This window comes from Garra rufa, chromosome 16 (assembly GCF_049309525.1).
Source record: "Garra rufa chromosome 16, GarRuf1.0, whole genome shotgun sequence".
Classification (NCBI taxonomy): domain Eukaryota; kingdom Metazoa; phylum Chordata; class Actinopteri; order Cypriniformes; family Cyprinidae; genus Garra; species Garra rufa.
Window position 1 is genome coordinate 5,559,327 of NC_133376.1, and position 19,003 is coordinate 5,578,329.

General features: G+C 35.2%; 2 protein-coding genes across 2 annotated transcripts in view; one reads left to right on the top strand and one right to left on the bottom strand.

The window, feature by feature from the left end:
* Nucleotides 1-984, bottom strand: part of ergic1 (endoplasmic reticulum-golgi intermediate compartment 1) — a 38,992-nt gene extending 38,008 nt beyond the window's left edge. The window contains exon 1 of the mRNA XM_073820541.1: nucleotides 860-984. Within this exon, the coding sequence (XP_073676642.1) occupies nucleotides 860-879 (20 nt within the window). The 5' untranslated portion in view covers nucleotides 880-984. The remainder of the gene's footprint in view (nucleotides 1-859) is intronic.
* A 3,775-nt stretch (nucleotides 985-4,759) lies between these two features.
* On the top strand, nucleotides 4,760-7,636 carry dusp1 (dual specificity phosphatase 1). Its single transcript, XM_073820463.1, has 4 exons — nucleotides 4,760-5,312; nucleotides 5,428-5,567; nucleotides 5,673-5,892; nucleotides 6,439-7,636. Exons 1-4 carry the CDS (start codon nucleotides 4,916-4,918, stop codon nucleotides 6,780-6,782), a joined length of 1,101 nt encoding a protein of 366 aa, XP_073676564.1. The 5' UTR covers nucleotides 4,760-4,915; the 3' UTR covers nucleotides 6,783-7,636.
* The last annotated feature ends 11,367 nt before the right edge of the window (nucleotides 7,637-19,003 follow it).

A 19,003-nucleotide genomic window follows, 5' to 3' on the forward strand; every position in this document is an offset into this window, starting at 1 on the left:
TGCAAGCCACATAGCACATCACAAACTTTTTGTCATGGCTATTAGCATTTACATTAAAAACACAAGAAAAAGACACAGTACGCATTGTGTGCCTTCTAATCTAAATACATGTTTTTTCTTGATTGAGTGTAGATAATGTACAACTGTATGAAAGTTATACAGGCCACCAACCTAGTCAATGTGAATCTGTTCTTTCATAGACAATCATTTACTTTCCATATAGCAGCAAAACATGATGCAACGCATGAATATCATTTACACATGTTGTAGATCCTGTTTTGTATTGACATAACCATGCAGTGTAACCAGTATGAGCAGGAATTTAGCATGCTTAAGAAAACAAAGCAACCGTTCAGGAAAAAGTGGATGACTATGTAACATCACTAATAAAAGTTATGCTTTGTGCAAAACTAACTTGAATCTAGCTTAGAACACAACTTTTTTTGTCTTTTGAACATGCTACTAAATAAGAACACATGCACATGTACTTTTCAAGTGCATATAAATCAGGGGATAAAAGCATGCAGTTGCCAAGAGACTGCTGACAGCATCCTGCTCAGGTTTTTATTCACATTTATCAAGAGCAGCCTTTTTTTACAGAACGTTCAGACCAACAAATGGTTGTAAAAGTGTTTTCACAACAAGCTGGGTCAGTTAATGTAGGAATTACTGGCTGTGTTAAAACCTAGTGAGCAGTTTAGTGCATGACAGACGCGTTCTAGACGTTCGTTAAAAAATACTAGGTAGGTAGCACACTAGGTTTTTGTGTCTATGATAAGTGTCTAAGGTGGACGTGTTTGATTCATTCACTAAAGAAAAACACAAGCTCGAGATAAACTCGCTTCCAACCTCTACTCACCTTCGCACATCGAAAGTCATTGTATCAGCACGAATAAAATCAAGTCAAACGCGTTTGAAGATAAACGACACAAGTAGGGGTCTACTCCAGATTCTTCCTTCAATCCTGCCGGCTGTTCAAACCGGATGTGACATCCGTTTAGGACGCTTTGCACAATCCCATTGGTCGGAGGGAGCGAGCAGCGTGATTCTGTTTCCGCTATGAGAAATAGATTGTGGCGTGCAAACTTAAAGCGTTGCCTATGGTGATGGTCCAAGTTCATTTCGCTGCTTTTGCTTCCGTTTATGTGGCCAAACAGTCTTAAGCTGTTATTTTTCAGCAACTAAAACGTAAATGAGTCTCAGTTGTCTTCATCCTGTATCTGTGTCAGTCAATCTAAGAATAAAGCATACCATAATGAAAACCTATTCTACTGCTTGACCTGATTGAAATCTGATCTTCTAATATAATAGGCTCAGGCTCAGTTTACACTGCCATGTCTACACAAAACAGGTTACAACTGATGTCAAAAGTATATGAATCTACAGCCTTTTTCTGTTACAACATTGTCCGTGAGCTGAAACTCAACAGAAGTTGTGTCATACAATATGACAGTGATTCCAGACACATGGGTGAATCAACGGCAATGGCTCAAAAAGAAGAAATTCCATATTTCAGAATGGGAACAGAGTCCTGACCACAGTCAGTATCAAGTAATGTAGGGTTATGGTTATCCCAAAATTACACATGAAAGTCTTTCATTTAAGTTATTGGAAATAAACTTGTGTTCCAGTGATATATCTTACCTTGTTGAGGAATTAACATAAAGGGTTATTTACAGGGTTTCCAGATAATTAATCATTTTTCTTTGTATTTACAAAAGATTAATTAGGTTATAAAAAAAAATAAAGTTAAAGTCGGCAACACCAGTTTAGTTTAAAAAAAAAACAAAACTTTTTTGATATTTTTGGAGCTTTGGTGTTGCCGACTTTAACTTTATTTTTCCACTTGTTGTTTTTTAGTCGAGCACCCATTTGAGACTGATGTGCGTGCTTTTGTTTTGCTTTTTATAATTAGGTTATAGAAATCGCACTTTCAAAGAGCTGAACGAGTAAAACACACAAGATATTTATAGATCCTTAAATATAAGTTACTATTAAATTGCAATTTTATATGGTATATTGTACATATAGTCAAACCAATTTATTTAGACACCTTCACCATTTCTCACATTATCACAATTTATTTGCTATAGTTTAGAAAATGGTAATAAAATATGACAAGAACTCAAGAGTTAAACTGTTAAAAAAAACTAACACTATAGCTTCTCTGTTCTTGTTGTATTCTATTTATTTTTAGACCTCTAACACTAGCTTGCTTTTTCTTTTCTTTTTTTAATTCTATTTCTTTTTATTTATTATATAACAATAAAAAAACCTTGATAGGCTAAATGAGACTTGTCATAGCACTTGCATGTTACTGCTCTTTTGTTGATTTTGATGTCTTCCATTGTCCTCTTTTGAAAGTCGCTTTGGATAAACGCATCTGCTAAATGTCTAAATGTAATGTTCATCTTGATAATGTCAAAAAAAGTTTGATAGAAAGGTATGTAACAAAACATGGTCAGGTCAAAATGTCAAATCAAATTTTTGGTCCCAAATTTTTATCAATTTTACTGGTAGTCCACTCTATGAAGACTTTTTGGATATAATGTGTCACACTTTATTTTATTTTGCTATCCTCACTTACATAAATTGACTATAGTGTCCTGTACCTATTAAAAAATATCAAAAAATATATCTGGTGTCTGAATAATTTTTTTGTTTGACTGTATTTACCTAACTATGTAGTTCCCATTGCCAGTGCATCATGTAGTGTGTTTCATTATGTCATATCTGGGTGCATTCTAGATATTTCAGCTGTCAGACATCAAGATAGAATGTGCAAAAATTACTATAAGTGACTTAAGGAAAGGACATGCAGAGTATTTTCCCAGGACTAAAGGCTGTTGCCCAGAGGTACCTCTGTCGGTAAATGGTCTGTGATGACACTGGTATATTCTATTTGCTACACCAAGGAAATGCCTCATTTATCACACTCTTTCACTTCCCTTTCTAACAAACAGAACATGCAAGTGTGAGTTATCCCTGAAATATATGTTTTACATGATTATACATGGTTCGTGGTAAGCTTGTTGAGATTTGATTTACAGATCTTTTTGATAAGTGTCATTTTTGTTTTGTGTGTCTTTGTCTTTTCATAGCAGAGAGCAGGCTAATCTTAAATTTCAATGTTATTTTTTTAATGTATACTTCAGATTATACATAAATGTTTTACAAATAACTGGTTTTGTAAAGTGTATATCAGAAAACATTTAAATGTTTAAACATTTAAAGTTAGTCTGAACAATGCTGTGCCTTTCTCCTGCATGCAAGCTAGTTTGTGACTCATATAGATTCAGTACACAATGTTCTTCCTGGGGCAATTCTTTCTCATCTTGTGGCTTGCATTTCTCTGCTGACTCATCAGTGTTTTTAACAGTAAAATTGGTACTTGCTTTTTCTATACGACAACCCCAGATATGATTTGCCCTGACTCAAGTTTGAGAAATGCAGTCTGACGTCATGACCTACAAATGTCATTGTGCTTCTTGTAAAGTACTGCGGGTGTCCCACTGAAATAAAACATTATCAAATTAAAGTTGTAGAAGTGAAATATGACATGATGACATGATCAGTGGCCATCCCACTTAAACCCTAACTAAACTACATCAATACATTTTTCATTAAGTAAGATAGCTGTGGTGAATAAATTATGCCATTTTTAAATAAAGCATACATTCACTCACATACAATCACTGATAACTTGTTGTCAATTACGTTTAATGGATGTACACTATATACCTGAGCTTATGCTTCAAGCTAATGGAAATTTACTAGACCTCAAGTTTCTATACAGTGATTAACTTTTATGGTTTCCCTTTGCTCTCGCGGCATTGCACACTATGCACTCCTATGCACTCCTGTACAATAAAAACAAAGTATAAACTTTTACAATGACAGGTTCACTAATTATCTTGTTATTGAGGAAAGTTTAAAAAAATCACATAAACAACATCGTGGAAATATTATAAACAGCCATTTTTGACAAGTATTATCGGATTGTTATTGAATTGTATACATGAGCTAATACAGGAAGCATTACTAAGCTCACGTTAATCAACAAAACAACTGAGATCCCGTTTAATATTGTAATTGTTTCCATAGTCAACAACATAATAAAATGAGGAAACTAGAATGCTACTTTTGGTTGCTTGCTTCCCAAATTTTCTAAAGAGAAAAACTCCCTAGTCATCTCAAAACATTTTTAATCAAACTCTGCTGAAAACCAGTAAAGTTGGACACTTAAGTTTATTCTTTATGAGTGCATATTGTATTTTAAAATATGTGTAGCATATATCTGGAACATATTTTAAACAAATGTATGTACACCATTACATTATGCCCTGTTTGAAACTGACATGACAGGAAACTACCAAATGTGTTAATCTGCCGAGACATTAACATGATAATCTCAAAATGGCCAAACATCGACCTGTTTGATAAATGGGTCGAAGATCAACTTCTGAGGAAACTATTTTGTCACTCAAAACCCCTAAACCACCATCAAAACAACAACATCAATAGTCATCACCGTCAGACTCTGAAACCGGACCAGATTACCAGCTCGGTCTAGAGGTCGACTCGACTTGCTTTGACTGGATCTGATAATGTGGGTTTGGTTAGCCAAGCTAAATCACACTGACGTACGTGCGAATTCACGCGGGCCACGGGCCAACAAAGGCGGAGCATTTGACGTCAACGCCCTCAACTAAAGCTGGGGAGGTCGTATATAAGCGCTGCGTAGCGCCTTCAAGTCAGAACAAGAAGGAGATTAATAAAGCAGTGAATTTTCGATTGGAAACAAAATAATCTAAATTTCAGCGCGCTCAACGGACTCTTACTGGATCAAACTTTCAAACAAAGGACTTTAAAGAAAGCTTTTCAAGTGTCGGACTCGTATCGTTTGTCTCGCTGTATGTATTTAGATCTGTCATTATTTACTATGGTCATCATGGAAGTGCCCACCATCGACTCGGCCGCGCTTCGTGATCTACTGGAGGGAGATGATCCGGACTGTCTGGTTCTGGACTGCCGCTCGTTTTTCTCCTTCAGCTCGTCTCATATATCCGGCTCGAGCAATGTGCGCTTCAGTACAATCGTACGCCGGAGGGCCAGAGGGGGTCTGGGGCTAGAGCACATTGTACCCAACGAGGAAACCAGGAACAGGCTTCTGTCCGGGGAATACCAGAGTGTTGTGTTTTTGGATGACCGCAGTTCGGACATGGGAGAGGTGAAGAAAGACGGGACTTTAATGCTCGCAGTAAACGCTTTGTGTCGCAGTCGTTGTGGAGCAAGTGTATTCCTTCTTAAAGGTACGAAAATATTCTTCTAGAACTTGTTTTTTAATGTTGTTATTATAGTATCACTTAGTATAATGTTAACCTTATTTTTGTTAAAAAATAACAACCTATATTTTGCCGTCTCCAGGTGGATTCGAATCATTTTCCAATGAGTTTCCTGACATGTGTATGAAGCCAGTTGTACCACAAAGCTTGAGTTTACCTCTGAGCTCTAGCTGCCATCCAAACACTGCTGATTCCTCCTGTACAACCCCTCTGTATGATCAGGTAAGGTATACATATATTCTTTCAGTAAGCACATGTGATGTAAATACAAATATTTGATCTCATTGCGAGTGAGCTTGTTCACTAATTTCCTGTTTTGTTCTTTAGGGTGGCCCAGTAGAAATCTTGCCCTTCCTATATTTAGGCAGTGCCTATCATGCCTCCAGAAAAGACATGCTGGACATGTTGGGAATCACAGCCCTCATTAACGTCTCTTCCAACTGCCCCAACCACTTTGAAGACCACTTTCAGTACAAGAGTATTCCTGTTGAGGACAATCACAAAGCCAACATCGGTTCCTGGTTCAACGAAGCCATCGAATTTATCGGTGAGTATCATTTTTAAATGAACCCCTGTTACGAAATGGGGAACAGATGTCACCATATGAGGAGCTTTGGCAGGCAAGCAGACTCTCAGCCCAACCCCCATTCAGCTGTCTGAATTGAATTTTTCAAAAGTTCCCTCCATTTTCGACCAGCTGGCCTGACAGCAACTAAGTCTTGCATCATCCTCTCATCTTGTCTAAAGAGGTGCCCCCTTTTCAAATAACACCAGGCCGTGACCTGATCTTTTCATGGGGCAACTGGCTCCGTCTGAATGCTTTGCATCCTTTGTTTAGCCTGAACAAAAGGTAGTGTCTCTGGGTCTCTGTTGCCCTCCTATCAGATCAGTGCACTTAGCAGGGATGCCGCAACCCCCCATTGTGTATTCAGGCCTGTCGGGAGGGGGTTTCCCCTTTTACTCGAACCCCTGCGTGGTTTAACTTTTCCAGATTGCTTCCTTGATTAGAAAACCTACAGAGTAGAATTTAAAATTGAATGTGTTTTTGTTCAATTGAGTTTTAACCAACACACTATTTTCTCTTGTCCCACAGATTCTGTACGGAATAAAGGTGGACGCGTCTTCGTTCACTGCCAAGCGGGTATTTCGCGTTCTGCTACCATCTGTTTGGCTTATCTGATGCGCACCAACCGCGTCAAACTCGAAGAGGCCTTTGAGTTTGTCAAACAGCGGCGTAGCATCATCTCACCCAACTTCAGCTTCATGGGACAGCTTTTGCAGTTCGAATCCCAAGTGCTCGCCTCCTCTACATGTTCCTCGGAAGCAGGAAGCCCCGCCATTAGCAAAAACAGCACAGTGTTCAATTTCCCCATCCACACAGCGACCAGCCCTCTTTCCTTCCTGCAGAGTCCCATCACTACCTCACCCTCCTGCTGAGACTGACTCTTCAAAGTGGTGTCCTTTGTTTTCTCACCTCTTGACTGGGGAGAGTTTTATTTATATGATGACTGTATGATCCCTGAGGTGATCTTTCCAGTATTAAAGCTCAGGAACGTTTAGTTCCTGTGTTCCAATATTCCGTGATTGCTCACTATTGTGTGTTGAAGACAACGGCTGATTAAAGCCTAGCTCCCCCAGACTGTTTTAGCAGTTTAACACTGTGGTCCTTGACCTTGTAAAATTTGATGTGACACAAACCAAGTAGAAACACTCCATCAGATTCCTTCATGATAATCTCTCCTTTTTGTTTTGTTTTTTACTTGTTGATAAGTCTCTGACTATTGATAATCAGGTTTTCGGTTATCTGTTAGCATTCAAAGAGGCCCCATGTCTTACAGGTTGCTCAGGGATTGTTTTTATGTTGATGTTGTTGTTTTTTCTTTTTCATTAGGAGAGTAGTCTGAGGAGATGGGAAGTTGTTAGATGTGAAGGTGCTAATTGTATTGTGTACTGCTACTTTTTGTTTTGTTTTTGATCAGTGAATGTAGTTCTGAGCAGGCTCTGCCTTAAGACAATGGAAGCTGAAGCAAAGAGCCTGTCATGCCTTTTTAGAATGCAATCTGATTCCAGATGTTTGTCAGTCTGTCTGTAAACAAACACAGAATACCTCATGTGTCTGTACTGTTGTCAGTCTGGAAAGAGTCCTCCCAAAAGCACTACTAACAGGAATGACTCTTGCAAGACTGTTTTGATATGTGACTATTTATTGACTAAATTAATATATTTCTTACGCTATATTTTTTCATATATTTGTGATACTTGTTGCTGACAAATAAACTTTTTTTTTCATACATGCAGTCTTATGTGTGGTAATTCTGGGACAAAAATACTGGAGATGCAAATTTAAATCCAACTTTTAATTACAATTTGTAGCAGTCAGTTTTGGATAACCTTTTAAAAACGTATCTGCTTCACAATGCAGTGAAAAACATATACAGAAATGCAAAATACAAGATGAGTATATGCCAGGAATTTCAGGTTTGGCCCATCGAATTTGTTTTTATTTAACTAAACATGACAAAGACACTTTCATAAACCTTACCTTTTTTTGGTTTTCCGGAAACTAATGTGTGTCATTCATAATCTAGTTTAATTGTTTTATTATTAACTGTAATCATAATTTATATACTCATTTCATTGATTCATTCATGAATTGATTGGTCATATATTACTATTAGTTTTTATATTGTTTTTCCATTGTTTAGTCTTGATGATGTGTGGTTTCAAGGGCTATTTGTCTTCATGAATAAGAGATAAGAGTGAAAGTTTATGGAAATGCAAGGTTTGTTGTTGTGAAGCAGTTTGGTTTAACACTTGTTTGATTTGTGCTGGTCAGACAAAGTGTACTATACACAACTAGACTACTGAATGAATTCTGCTCCGTTTTATCAGAGCTTCTGCTCTTCATTGGCTTTGCTCAGTCAACTTCTTGGCTGATAAAAGACTGTTAATAGAGTTTTGGATACCAGACAAGAATTGATATTTGATTTGATATTTCTGCTGTGGAAGCATGATCTAACAATTTACAGCAATCAAAGCAGTAAAACCTTGTAATAATGTGTCCAAGTAGGGTTGTCCCAACATTTTAGTTGATTTGATACCAATACCAGTGATATTTTAAGGATTCTCGATATCAACACACCTTTATTTCAAAAGTCAATGATTAATTACAATTGAGATTTAACAATAATATTTAATGCATTACTGAAAATAACATGTTTACATGTAGAAGGTATAAAATCAAATGGGCAACTTGCCTGAAACACTCAAACAGGGCCATTGTGGGTATCTTTATTGCTGACCCCTGAAGTTAAGTGAAGACACATGATTATGTTGAATGTTATACAAATATAGGCTGGACAAGCAAGTACAACAGCAAAATCTGGCATAAAACAGGGAATAAAAAATTGCTATTGCTCAGAGTTTGCTCTTCCTCAGTGTTGGGGGTAACACATTACAAGTAAAGCAAGTTACGTAATAATATTACTTTTCCCAAGTAACTAGTAAAGTAATGCATTACTTTTTAATTGACAAGAAAATATCTTACTTTTTTAAATAACGCCGGTTACTTTTCCCCCCAATTTATTGATTAAAAGCTCTTCTGTCCCCATGTTGAGAGAAAATGTCAGTAAGATGTTACTTTAGTTCTAGAATAAATGTGAGCATGCATTAATTCATCTCTCTCACTACAAAACAGATACAATGCTCCTCAAAATGAATAAAAACAGTGAAATGCAATGCAAACCTGCAATAATTAAATATTTTAAATAATACAAATATCCTTTCTGTATTTAATCCCATTTTATTAACCGATGTCTTTGCTGCCGACCTTCAATGATCCAATTCATCCATACTAATAAGCAAAAATGACTCAAGATAATGTAACATTTGTTTCCTTTTTTATTATTGCTGAAGAGTTGACATTTTTTCTTCTGCGGTCTACTGTACAGACGTGAATTTACTTCTCTAAGCCTGAAGCTTTTGGTGTAAAAAGGCTTTTACATTTGCCAAAAATATAACTTTTTATGTTAAAAACAAACAAGCAAGCCCTGCCCAGATTTAAAAAAGTAACCCAAAAGTAACGCCATGCATTACTTTCCATAAAAAGTAACTAAGTAACTTAATTAGTTACTTTTTTTGGGGAGTAACTCAATATTGTAATGCATTACTTTTAAAAGTAACTTTCCCCAACACTGGTCTTCCTAAGCTCGTTAGACTTAATTGTGATTCTCATATATTTCTCATTTTAGTATCAACAGCATTTTGGATGTTTAAAATAAAATACAAAAAAAATGAAAGTGAAAGGAGACAAAATACAGACCTGCATGAGAAATATTTGAGAGAAAAGGAGACAAAACTGGGAATGTGGTAAAAGAAACAGACTCATTATTGTCTTGCTATAAATTTCTTTCAAGACTCCATTACAAGAATATTTTATTGTGCTTTATAAGTTCATGAGACTTCTCATTTATCTCTCATCAGCAGCACTGTTTCAGATGTTTCTCCTAAAATTCCTTAGAAGAAATAAAAGACACAATTAAGTCCAAAATGAGAATGGGCTGTGAAAAACATGGGAGATTTTTATATTGTCTCATTCAAGACACAATTTTACCAAAAAAAAGGAGGTTGTTCTTTTTTCTTTTGGGTTTTTTCACCTTTAATAGTCAGGACAGTAAGAGTAGAGACAGGAAACAACTAAAGTACACTCTTAAAAATAAAGGTGCTTCACAATGCCATAGCATGCCTTTTTTGACTAAATGGCTCCATAAAGAAACCTTTAACTTCTGAAGAACCTTTCTGTATCACAAAAGGTTCTTTGTGGTGAAACAAGGTTATTCAGATTATAAAAAAGTAAGAAAGAGATGGTTCTTTAAAAAACCTTTGACTGAATGGTTCTTTGTGGAGCCAAAAATGGGTCTTCTATGGCATCGCTGTGAAGAACCTTTTAAAGCATCTTTATTTTTAGGAAGGGAACAGGAGAATCAGAATCAGCTTTATTTGCCAACTGTGCGCAAACACACAAGAATACAATACAAACATACATACATATCTGACATGAGAACCGAAACATTTAAATAAGTAAGACTTAACAATAAAAAATAATATTGTGTATGACCTCGGAACAGAAGGTTTATGTACAGATTTGTGCATGATTTACTCAATTTTCAGAAGAAGTACCATTAGCTGGAAGTCAAACTCATGCTGTCTGATTTGTAGTTGTGTCTTGATGTTGATGTGCTTCCCACAAGGCTCTGACAGAGGTTACTCTACACTCAGGTTACTAAGGGTTGATTCTCATATATGTCTCATTGAGATATCAGCTTTGTCTTCAGTTGTATTCAATTTGATTTTAGGAGAAACCTTCATTTAAAATTTCAACTAACATTGCAAATATTGAAACTATCATTTAAATAACTGCATTATTTATTTAAAATCATTACACGTTTTAAAATATCAAGGGTTACCACTTTAAATGTATCTTCAATGCCCAGCATTGTATACGCAGCACATCTCAGAGAAAAGGAAATTAAAGAAAAACAAAAAATGAGATCTCTTTAAAGGAGCACTTCACTTTCACAACAAAAATTTACAGATAATTTACTCACCCCCTTGTTATCCAGGATGTTCATGTCTTTCTTCAGTCGTACACTGTAAAAAAAGAAAGAAAAAAAAAACAACAAAATTTGTTGAGTCAACTTAAAATAATATGTTACCCTGCTGCCTTAGATATTTGAGTTAATTCAACTTAAAATTTTAGGTTGTCACGTTGTACAACTTAACATTTCAATTTGGCTAAACTTTTTTGAGTTAACTAAACTTAAAATTTTAAGGCAGCCAGGTAACAAAGTTGGCTCAACAAATTTTTTATTTTATTTTTTTTTACAGTGTAAGTAAATTATGTTTTTTGAGGAAAACATTTTAGGATTTCTCTCCATATAAAGGACTTCTATGGTGCCCCCGAGTTTGTCCTTTCAAAATGCAGCTTCAAAGGGCTCTAAACGATCACAGCCGAGGAAAGAAGGGTCTCATCTAGCAAAATGATTGGTTATTTTCTAAAAAAATTACAATTTATATACTTTTTAACCTCAAATGCTTATCTTGTTTAGCTCTGTGTGTACTCTGTGTAGAGATTAAAAAGTATATAAATTATAAATGTTTTTAGAAAATAACCGACAAGGACCCTTCTTCCTCGGCTGGGATCATTTAGAGCCCTTTAAAGCTGCATTTAAACTGCATTTTGGAAGTTCAAACTCAGGGGCACCATAGAAGTATATTACATGGAGAGAAATCCTAAAATGTTTTCTTCAAAAAACATAATTTCTTCACGACTGAAGAAAGAAAGACATGAACATCTTGGATGACAAGGGGGTGAGTACATTATCTGTACATTTTTGTCCTGAAAGTGAACTACTCCTTTGACATCTCAAATTTTTCTACTAGACAAATAAGTTTACTTTACCATTAAAGCTTATCACATTGTCTCCTGAGACACAAACTCTCACAATGGTCTCATTTAAAGAGTCTCTGGATCTTTCACATTTGTCTTCTTCAAAGCTTTAGATCTCAACAACAATACATACTGTTCCTTAGAAAAGATCTCATCAAAAAACAACACACACTGTGTTCAGATTTTTCACCTAAAGACTTCAGTGGTCTTACATTGGACTCCTCTGAGGTTTCAAACAAGATCCTAATAACATCAAATAACATCTTCTTCTAAACTAAGGACTCTGGACCTCTTACATTTCTCTCCTCTAAAGTTCAGAAGTGATCTCAACGAGTTTACAAAGGGTGCACCAAGTCAAATGTCTCAACAATAGTTCAAACATTTTACCATACATTATGTATTAATAATCCAATTAGTCTAGAATTGAGTCATATGCCATTTAATGTGCCTTTTAGCAATGAAAGCTCCAGGATTATTGTTCCTCTTTATAAAGGCATTGGGCATTGATATATGCACATAAACTATATGGCTGTATTTGTCAAGAATTAAGAATAATGCTATCCTTATTTCTGCATAATTTTTACCGCATTCACTCTTAATATAGCCTTAAAGATTTTTTTAAAAATCCATAAATTCAGAGTTCATTTAGTGCCTTTCAAGTATTCAAGTAGTTTTGAGATTACTTCTAAAGCTTTAAAGGAGGCAAATATGAGACTCTAATTTAAGAGAAAATCTGAGCACAGTGTGTGATTGTTGAGATCTTTTTATAACTTTTAAGGCAATAAATGCGAAAGATCCAGAGTCTTTAGTTCTGAGCACAGTCTCTTGTAATGCTTTAAAGGAGACAAATGTGAGACCACCAGAGAAAAATCTGAGCATAATGTGTAAAGATGATGAAATCTCTTCTAAAACTTTAAAGGATACTTTTAATAGTGTTAAGAGTTATTAAGAGTGTGAGAAGCAGGAGACTCAAGCAAAAATCTCCATTTGATGTTAAAGTAAATTAACTTCTGTCAAGAAGAAATATTTGCAGACCTGCCAACCTTGAAAAAATCTTTTGAGTACCATTAGTGTGATGGGACCCGGGGGTGCTGTCCACTGACCGTACCACCTGAGATGATGAGTAAATAAAGTGGAACTTGATATTTCAGCAAAGATCTGGGTCCATATTCACAAAACATTTTATCTAACCACTAAGAGTTCTCCTAAATAGCAGAAAAAGGTTTTAGCTAGGAGTATTCTCTTAAAACCTATTCACAAAGCTGCTTTACTAAGAAATAGAGAGAAGTCTTAAGCTAAGACTAAGGGCGGGGTTGACCTCATTACTATGGATGATGTCAGCATGCTTACTAACTATGCACACAGTGTTTGGCTGATAAGGGAGGGGTCTCTGTCAGATATTTATTTATAGAAATATTGTAGAGCCTTAGATTATGTTGCCATATTCAAATTAAGGTTTAAAAAGAAAAAATTAATATGAGCTAAATATGAGCAAGTCATTGCTATGATTGACAGTAATAACCAGACGAAACATCTGACAAGCTGATGTCAAAAAAGAGCTGTGCATTAAATAATTCAGACTAAATTCAGAAAAACTACAGCAATAACAAGTTTGTGTTGGTTATATATAGGCTATTTAATAGCTTTTACAGTTCAAGATAAAGCTTAAAAGATGTAGTTATTAAATTATGTAAAATATTTATATTTCAAATTCATATTGATTGCATTATTTAATTCTCATACTATTAATATTTAACTTATACATTTGTAGAGAACTATATAACTATATATATATACACAACTATATATAAGTATTTAAATATTTCACCCTTATAGTGTCAGGATTTTAGTCTAGTTTGTCTTGTTTTCCCAGTGTTTCCCCCCCATGTTTCCCATGCATTTGGTTTAGTCTGTGTTGTCCCCTCTGGTTTTGTATTCATTTGGTTTAGTCATGCCCATATTTGTATTTCGCCCTTGTTATCTCGTTTGTAACCACACCCTGTTTTCTGTGTATATCAGTCTGTGTCTGCTCACTCCCCTTTGTCCGTCGATATACGTTACTCCTGTCTTGTTTTGCTCTATGTTTTTCGTTTATTTTCTAAATAAATATCAGTGTTTACTTTACTCCGGTTCCTGCCTGTTCATCTACACTCATCAACCTGCAATACTGTGACATATAGGCTGTTTGTGTCTGAGCTTAATGACTTTCTGCACTTGCTATACTATATACTTCAGTGCGGTAAAGTACTACAGTTTATTATACTAGTCATTTTATAATAAATCGAAAAGCAAGACGTCTTGAAAAAACTAGAGAGTTGAAATGGCAGACAATGATTGATCCTCTGCTGCCATCTTCTGGTTATATGGGTAATTTCGTGTCATTTTTATCTAAAAAAAAAGACGTTTTTCGTGAAAAGACTCTCTTTATGAAAAGTGAATTTTATGGCACAGCTGTAGAGTTGAAAAAATGAAGGCTTTAAAATATTACAAGATTTTAAAAATGTGTTCATGACTATGAAGGCAAGTTACTGATTATCAAGAATATAATTAAGATGTCCTTGAAGAGAAGTATTGCTAGCTAGTTAACATTAGCCAAAATACGTTATGATGGTGTTTAGCTGTCAGCGGTCGTTAACTATGCAGGTACTCTCCTGGGATTACCAGGATTAACATTTAAATGATATGTTGTTTAATAATATAAAACTGAATGTTCAAGCCACTATCATTATTTACAATGTTGCAATTAATATTTTTCTCAGTTTCTGATAAGAACGAGGCAGTAGAGGAGTCTCAAGAGTGTCCACCTATATATAGCACATATAAAATGAGCTTTAGAGGAAGTTTACGAGCGGGCTTATGCGGAAGTTCTAAAGAACGCTCCATGCATATGGTCAATTGTCAGCCTTTTACATGTCTGCTTCTCGTAAGCAATTAGTGGATATGCATATAAACAGCTTTTTAATGAGCAGAATAGAATAATCATGGCTTATAGTAAGATGTGCAACGTCAAAAGAAAACAAAACCAAAGGAAAACAAAACAAGAACAGCTGTTACTTCATGTCCAACTTCTTAATGAAAACAAGGATATAATCAAAGGAAAATTGGAATAACTTCCAAAACTGAAAAAGATGCACGGGAAAACATATGTGTGCAAATAAATGCAGTGTGTTTCCAAAGTGTTTACATTCCGAATCAGAATGGTGGCAACAGCTATTTTAGCCATACTGACAAAACAATAGAAATCATCACAGATTTGTAATGGTTTTACTGGTTATAATGGGAATTGTACTGGTTTTAATTGTAACTGTAATGGTGCCTGTTGGTCTCTACTCATAATTGATCACCTTCTTTTAGTTGTTTGTTAAAACCACTAAATCCTAATGGAACATGTCCCAAAACCCACTACAGGATTTTTAAAATAGTTTAAATGGTTAATAGCTGATGGCTTTATAATGTTTGTGATGGTATTTGTAGTGTAAACCACTAGATTTCAGTGATGGTTTATATAGATTTTTTTCAACAGGGAGGATAGTTTATGTATTTAGTTTATATATTTAGTGACGTCAGAGTCCTCTTCACTTCTCCTAACATTTCACAGATTTAAAGACTTTGCTAAATACTTTTAGAGTAAAAATGTAGGAGTCCTAAATTTAGGATTGATATTTTTAAGATTTTAGCTACCTCAAGCCCTGATTGAGAAATAATTGACTTTATAAGATTTTGGTTTACACAACATTAAAAATAAGTTATTTTAAGTTCAAATAGATCATATCTTTAAAGGACTCAAGTGGCCAAATATTTTTCGGAGTCACTGCATGTTTCTGTATCTAGACAGATGAGCACCGTCTGTTCTTAAAGAGAGGTCACTAGACAAACAAATGCATCTGACTTTATTGTTTGAACTGGAACTCAGGCCCGTGTGAACGTTTCAAATATTGCTGGGAAAATATCTGAACAATCCCCTTTTCACCCTGACCTTGACATGTTAGGGCATTCTGACCTGTGTTCGCGTGTGCATTGGAATCCTGCACTGGGAATGTGTGGAGGTCACACTGCATAGAATCAGTGTTTGCAATTGTTCCAGCATGGGGGTCTCAATGAGCTCATTTAAGGGCTGTCAGACAGCAGGAGGGGTGGTCAGAGGAGTTTGGGCTCTGCTCAAGCCCTTCAGAGACCACAATAGGAGCAGCTGCAAGGCGTTTGGGAAAAGTGTGACGACTAAAGCGCACTCAGTGTTCGGCCAAGCACGGGGTGTTCTGTGCCTCATCTTTTGTGTCATGTACGTTCGCAGCGTGGAGTGTTTTCACAATCCTCAATCATGGTGGCTTTGTAATTAGCACAACATTGGCAGTGATACAGGCCTTGAATAAAAGCCAGTTTGGAATATAATGCACCAGTGAATTTGGGTAGCTGGCAAAAAACATGGGCATGAACTTTTCTCATAAAAAGATTGAAAATGCATATGCGAAAGTGTTTGTTTTAGGTACCTAAAAAGGTTTTCTTTTCTTTTTTTACCATGATTTTTAATGTTTTTAGCCACTTTGAAGTTTAATAGCTTTGTGAGGAGACAAATGTTTTTTTTTTTTTTTTTGTAATCAATATATATAGTTACCTGTAAAGAATAATATTTATTTTATGAACATTTTATTTATCCTTTTTTTATTTTGTTGTGTTTGCAAAATCTTTATTATTGTTAATGAATAATAATAAAAAAAAATGCTCAAAAAAGGTATTTATGTAATGTCCCAATTTATATAAGGCCATAAAACAGAATTTATAATATACAAGATGACTTTAGTATTATTGATATAGGCTTACTACTATAGTTTTTGTTAAGTTCTTAACTGTCATGTCCTGTACACGGGACGCCTAAGTTTACTGCACCATATTACAAATAAATCCTAATCTAATCATGACAAACTATATATTGTTGGGAAGGTCTAAGACTCCTAAATAGATATTTTACCACTGTTTTGTATTACAAATTATGTAGGAAAAGTAATAGATTAATTTATGACAAGAGTGCACCTCAAAACCACATCATAACTGGAGTTATGACACTTTTCACAAAAAGACTTTCTTTGTTGCCTTTAGAAATCATAAGAAATTATATATCAGTTGAAATCTTAAAATCTCAAAATTCATCCTTTGAAAACCATTTTAAAATCAGACATTGCATTACATAGAAATTATACATCAAAATCATATTACAAAATTTTTTCATTCATGAATTATAAAAATTGAACTTTGGATAGCGCATTTTCACGTCTATGGTTAAAATAGAGAGTGACAGTTAAAGCGTTAAAATTAGATTTTATTTTTGTATTTTTCGTTTTAATTTGAAAGTAATTTTGTCATTTTTTATTAGTATATTTGTCAGTATATTTTTTGTTAAGTTCTAGTTCATTTAGTTTGAGTGATTTTAGTACCTGAATGAATTAATTAATGAATTAATGATGCATTTACATTATATACATTTCTTATGAACTACTATACGTCCAAAGCGCTTTACAATCATATCAGGAGGTTTCTCCTCACTCACCAACAAGTGTGTAGCATTCACCTGGATGATCAATCAATCAATCACCTTTATTTATACAGTGCTTTTAACAATACGGGTTTTGTCAAAGCAACTTTATAGTATTAAATAGGACAATAGTGTCAATAGTGCAAAAGTTCCTGGGGCTCATCTAGTTGATGTGGTTCAATGTGTCCAGTTTTTTATATTCCGTTAGTTTTTCAAATTGGAATGTTTCGCTGGGTCGCGAAGAAATTTAGAGCTGAGTATCATCAGCAGAACAGTGAAAGCTAACACCATGTTTCCTGATGACATCTCCCAAGGGTAACATGTAAAGTGTAAAATGTAATGGCCCTAGTACTGAGCCTTGAGGTACTCCATACTGCACTTGTGATTGATATGATACCTCGTCATTCACTGCCACGAACAGATGGCGGTCAGTTAAGTTCAGTTTGAAACATACCAATGCACTTCCACTAATGCCAACACAATTTTCAAGTCCATTCAAAAGAATGTTGTGGTCAATAGTGTCAAATGCAAGATCCAGCAGCACTAATAGAGAGATACAACCACAATCGAATGATAAGAGCAGGTCATTTGTAACTCTAATAAGAGCAGTCTCAGTACTATGATTCGGTCTAAATCCTGACTGGAAATGTGACAGCAGCCACAGCGCAACAAAACAAAGCAACACGAACTATAATTATACTACAAAATTAAAAAAATGATATGGTCATATAGGGGACTGCTGTTAAATGTTGTTTACCAATGAAATCCGGCTGATTTCAGCGGCATATGTTCTCTTCAGTGCCCAGACTGATCTTTTGTGCCTGTGAAGAAAGGGAGGCCTGCTTGTTGTTGTTCATTAGTCTTTGGGGGAAGGGGTAGAGAAGGCCACCTCCAACCACCCATCACTGACAGGAGGTCAAAATAAATCTCTCATCAGTACAAACACAAACAAACAAACAAACACAAAAAACTTTCTGTCAGCTACTTATTCTTGCTCATGGATAGGGATATGAACAATCCCTTAACCTTAACTTTAAAATGTAACTTATCCTGCATGGTTTGTCCTTGAATTATGCAGTAGGTTGAGGAGAGATGTGTTATTGTTTTTCTAAGCGATCGGAAAGTTAATTAAACAAGCAATAAAAACAAACAAACAAAAACTCGGACCAGTAAACAACCAGCCAGAACACCCTATAATGACACAGAATGTTCTAGACATAGACATCCACCACTGCACTCTTAAAAATACAGGTGCTTCATAATGCCATAGCAGAACTTTTTTGTCTAAATGGTTCCATAAAGAACCTTTAACATCTGAAGAACATCTAAAGGTAAAAAAGAAGCAAAAAAAGGTTCTTCAGATTATAAAAAGCTAAGAAAGAGATGGTTCTCTAAAGAACTTTTGACTGAACGGTTCTTCATGGAACCAAACATGGTTCTTCTATGGCATCGCTGTGAAGAACCTTTTAAAGCACCTTTATTTTTAAGAGTGTTGTAGTATGGTATACCCACTATTTTCTTCAGAAAATGTAAAAAACAACAAAAAAGCTCTTTTTATTATTTTAAGTTCAAATGAAAGTCTATGTATAAATAAGCCTCGCATAATTAAATAGTCACTATTTGTATATTATTGTATATTATTTCCTTAAACAAGAATAATAAATAGTAATCTACTGTCACAGG

Bases quoted from the DNA above. Each gene is read 5' to 3' on its own strand.
- dusp1 (XM_073820463.1), top strand. From the start codon at position 4,916: ATGTATTTAGATCTGTCATTATTTACTATGGTCATCATGGAAGTGCCC. The intron at 5,568-5,672 runs GTAAGGTATACA...TTTGTTCTTTAG, and splicing joins CAACCCCTCTGTATGATCAG to GGTGGCCCAGTAGAAATCTT. The intron at 5,893-6,438 runs GTGAGTATCATT...CTTGTCCCACAG, and splicing joins CGAAGCCATCGAATTTATCG to ATTCTGTACGGAATAAAGGT.